Source organism: Monoraphidium neglectum (genome assembly GCF_000611645.1).
Source record: "Monoraphidium neglectum strain SAG 48.87 unplaced genomic scaffold scaffold04671, whole genome shotgun sequence".
Classification (NCBI taxonomy): domain Eukaryota; kingdom Viridiplantae; phylum Chlorophyta; class Chlorophyceae; order Sphaeropleales; family Selenastraceae; genus Monoraphidium; species Monoraphidium neglectum.
Genome location: NW_014008958.1, coordinates 1 through 4,118, shown reverse-complemented (window position 1 = coordinate 4,118; position 4,118 = coordinate 1). Strand labels below are relative to the sequence as shown.

At 71.2% G+C, this 4,118-nt stretch overlaps 1 protein-coding gene across 1 annotated transcript; it reads left to right on the top strand.

The window, feature by feature from the left end:
• Nucleotides 1-67: 67 nt before the first annotated feature.
• On the top strand, nucleotides 68-3,959 carry MNEG_14670 (hypothetical protein; the record flags this gene model as incomplete). Its single annotated transcript, XM_014036858.1, has 8 exons — nucleotides 68-326; nucleotides 514-754; nucleotides 978-1,152; nucleotides 1,455-1,565; nucleotides 1,736-1,873; nucleotides 2,095-2,391; nucleotides 2,695-3,830; nucleotides 3,899-3,959. The coding sequence occupies 8 exons, from the start codon at nucleotides 68-70 to the stop codon at nucleotides 3,957-3,959; spliced, it is 2,418 nt and encodes an 805-aa protein (XP_013892312.1).
• Nucleotides 3,960-4,118: the final 159 nt, after the last annotated feature.

The window sequence follows — 4,118 nt, the reverse complement described above, 5'->3', positions numbered from 1 at the left end:
CGCGGGTGCAGGCGCCCCCGCCGGCGGCGCCCCCGCCGCGTTTGGCGCGCCCGGGCGCGTCAACCTCATGGCGCCCGCCGCCGCCGGCCCTGCCGCCGCCAAGGTGCGGGCGGTGCGCAACAGCAACAAGCACAAGCGGCTGTTTGTGCCCGGCGAGTCAGGCGGCCTGCAGGACGGCACCAAGCTGCTCTACAAGTCCACCGCCAGCGGCGAGGGCCCCACCCTTCTGGAGGGCGTCGCCATCATTAACCCCAACGGCGCGTGCGGCATCATGTGCGGCTGCTGCCAGAAGATCGTCTCGTGCTCGGCCTTTGAGGCCCACGCGGGTGCGAGGCGCGGGGCCCCGCAGGCGAACGAGGGAGGGGGCTCGCTACCCGCTTGGGCGCGGTACGAGGCGGCGGGTCGCGGCTGTGAGGCGCGCTGCACGCTCATATTGCACCCGCGTCGCACGTCAATACACGCCCTTGAGCCGCAAACTCCCACTTCGTCCCAAACCCCTATCCCCGCCCCTAGGCCGCGGCCAGCGCCGCGCGCCCTACGACTTCATCTTCACCCCCGAGGGCATCAACCTCCGCCGCATGGCCGAGCGCCTCTCGCCGCTGCCCGAGGAGGACGCGGCGGGTGGCGGCGGCGGCGCGACAACGCTGACGTTCTCTTACGGCGCGCGGCGCGCGTACTACGGCACGCGCGGCCGCGGGCGCGGGCGCGGCGGCGCGGGGCGGTGGGAGGGCTACGAGGAGGACGAGCTGCCGCTGTGAGCGCCCGGGCGGAGGCCTCGTTCATGGGGCGGTTGGGGCTTGTGGAGGGGTGGTTGCGGGCGCCGTGAGGGGCGCCTCCGCATAGGAGCGATTTTTTTGTGTGTGTGCTGCTGGCTGGTGCGTCTGACACGGGCGCCTGTCCCTGCGCCTGTCCTCCATGCCGCCCATTTCTCACGCCGCGCCGTGGCTCCTGACCGGTTCTTGCACCCTACCCCAAAGGGAGCCCGAGCTAATCACGGACCCGACCGGCACGGGCGCCGGCTGCGTCTTGTGCAAGGCGTCCGACTTCCTGCGCGGCGGGTTCGGCGACCGCACCATCATGATCTGCGACACGTGCGAGAGGGAGTTCCACGTGGACTGCCTGCGCGGGGCCGGGCGCTGCGACCTCAAGGAGGTGCGCGGCTTTCAGTATGGGACTGGCCTGGACTGGCGCAGTCCGGCCCGGACTCGTTGTTGACGAAGGGGGGCGCCAGGCGCGTAGCGTGTCTGCGACCGCCCGCCTGGGCACCGCCAGCCCTTTGCAGCATACGGCCCCTGACCCCGGGCTGTGTCGTCCCAGTGCTGGCACGTGCGCGCACGCACACGCATACACACACACACACACACACACACACACACACACACACACACACACACACACACACACACACCGCCCTCCCCCTGCCTCCCCGCTGATCGTGTGTGCAAACGCCGCAGCTGCCCGCCGGCGACTGGTATTGCAGCTGCGAGTGCGCCGTGCTGCGGGACCAGATCGACATCTGGGTGTCTCAGGCGGACGTGCCGCTCGGGGCAACGCACTCGCTGCAGGTGCGGCCGGCCGCAGCCGCCGCACCCCTGGCCGCCCTCGCCTGCATGTGAACGCCCTCCGCGCGCTCATTCCATTCATCCTGGCTCATGCTATGTGGTAGACACACCCTGGCGGCCACCCATGCAGCGCTGGGCCTGTATCTCTCACCCGTCGCCGCCCTCCGCCGCAGGCCATCCGCGGCAAGGACGGCAGCATTGGCACCAGCAAGAAGCTGGGCACCGCGCTGGACCTGCTGCAGGGCAGCTTTGACCCCATCATGGACGCGGGCAACAGCGTCGACCTGCTGCCGCTCATCGTATACGCGCGGGTGGGGGCGGGACGCTGCGTGCGTATGCGATCGCGCCGCGCTCGGCCCTCCTCTTGGGAGCACCTGGGAATCAATGGGGCCGGGTCGCCGATTGCGCACGCGCAGGGCCGCTGTGCGACCTGCTTGCGTGTGCCTTTGTCGCTGCGTGTGCACCGTCTGCATCAGCCAGCCCGGGCGCCGACGCGGTTGCCGCCGCTCCGCCCCGCGCCCCCCCGCCCCAGGCGTACCGCGAGTGGGACTTCAGCAACATGATGACGCTGCTGCTGCGCCACAAGGGCCGCGCCGTGTGCGTCGCCGTGCTGCGCGTGTTTGGCCCGCAGCTGGCCGAGCTGCCGCTCGTCGCGACGCGCCCCGACGCGCGGCGGCAGGGGCACGCCAAGGTGCTGGTGTCGGCGCTGGAGGCGCTGCTCTCGCGGATGGGGGTGCGGTGCCTCGCGCTGCCGGCGGCGCACGAGGCGGAGAAGACGTGGGTGGAGGGGTTCCACTTTGAGTACATGCCGGAGAAGCAGCAGGAGCAGGTGGGCCTTTTGTGGGGCAGTGGGGCGGCCCTAAGGCACGTTCAGGGCGCAGCGCCACGCAGCAGCGGTTGATGTGCGAGCACGGGTGACATGTAGTCCGAAGCACACATTGAAATTCGGTCTAGTCGTTCGCTCTCTGTCGCTCCTGCACCACGATAAATCCCTTGTCGAATCAAGGTGGCGTTTTTGCAGGGAGCATGTTACCTCCTGCGCTCCTCCACCGGGCACCCCATCGGTGAGGCTGCATCGACGCAGCCACCACCTGCCTGAGCCCTCCACTTGCACCCGCGCGAACCTCCCCAGGTCAAGCGTGAGCTGCGCATGCTTATCTTCCCGGGCACCCAGCTGCTGCGCAAGAATCTGGAGCCGCGCGGTGCAGCGGCAGAGGCGATCTCGCGCGCCGCGGGGGAGCTGCTGATCGCGGAGGCGGCACAGAGGGACGCGTGCCCCAGCCCCGAGCCGCCGGCGTCGCCTGCTGCTGCTGCGGCGGCGGCGGGCGCGGCCGGTGCCACAGCGGCAGCGGACAATGCGGAAGCAGCAGCGGCAGTCGGAGCCGGCGAGACGGCTGCGGCAAACGGGGACGCAAGGGCGGCTGGCGAGGTGGTAGGCGGCGCAGCAGGGGAGGCAGCAGGTGAGGCGGCGGTGGTGCCGCCGGCCACCAGCGGGACAGCAGCAGAGGGCGGCGACGCGCTGGCCACCGCCGCAAACGTCGACGCGGCGTCACCGCCTGTGTTAGGCGAGGGTGGGCCCTCAACTGCTGGCGCGGCGGAGGCTGCGGCCGCCGCGGATGTGGACGCGCTGCAGACGCCACCTGCGGATGCCATGACCGCTGGCGAGGCCGAGGCGACGGCCGGCGCTGCGGCTGAAACAGCTGGACCCACGGCCGTACCAGCAGAGGCTATGGAGGTCGATGCTGCGGCTGATACGACTGCCGAGGCTGCCGCGGCCGTGGTCGATGCAGGCGCGGAGCAGCCAGCAGGGGCGGAGCCGCCAGCGGCACCAGTTGCGTCAAGTCTGGGGCCGGCGGCGGCTGCCGAGGCCCCACAAGTCGATGAGCCTGCTTCCCTGCAGGCAGAGCCGCCCGTCAGAGCAGCAGAGCTCGGCCTGAGCGATGCTATGCAGGTGGACAGCCGCAGCGGGTCAGACCTTGCAACGCCAAGTGGCCAGCGGGAGGAGGGGCCGCAGCTGCAGCTGGTGTCAGAGCAGCAGCAGCAGCAGCAGCAGCAGCAGCAGGAGCAGCAGCATGAGGAGCCGCGGGATCAGCCGCAGGAGGAGCAGGCACACGGGCAGGCGCTGCAGCAGCAGGAGCAACAGCAGCAACAGCAGCAGCAGCACCAGCAGCAGCAGCAGCAGCCGGAGGGGCTGGAGGCTACCGGCGAGCTGCCGAGCCCGCAGGCAGCGCCGGCGGTGCCGCAGGGTGCACAAACAGCAGGGCCCCTGTCAGCCAGCCCGGAGCCAGTCTTTGTATCACCAGCGCCCAGCGAGGGGACGCTGGCTCTCGCCACAGACCAGCAGCAGGCGGAGCAGCAGCTGGGGGAGCAGGCGGGTGTGACGACGCTCGCATTTAAGGCAGAGGCGGCCGCAGCGCCCACGCCTGCTCCCTTGCCAGCCCCAGCCCCGGCCGTCGATGCGGCACCCGCACCCGAGGCGCCGCACGGGCATGCACCAGGGGCGGCGGCCCCTGCCGCGGCGCTCGCAGCGGCCACCGAGGCGGACACGGCGGGGCC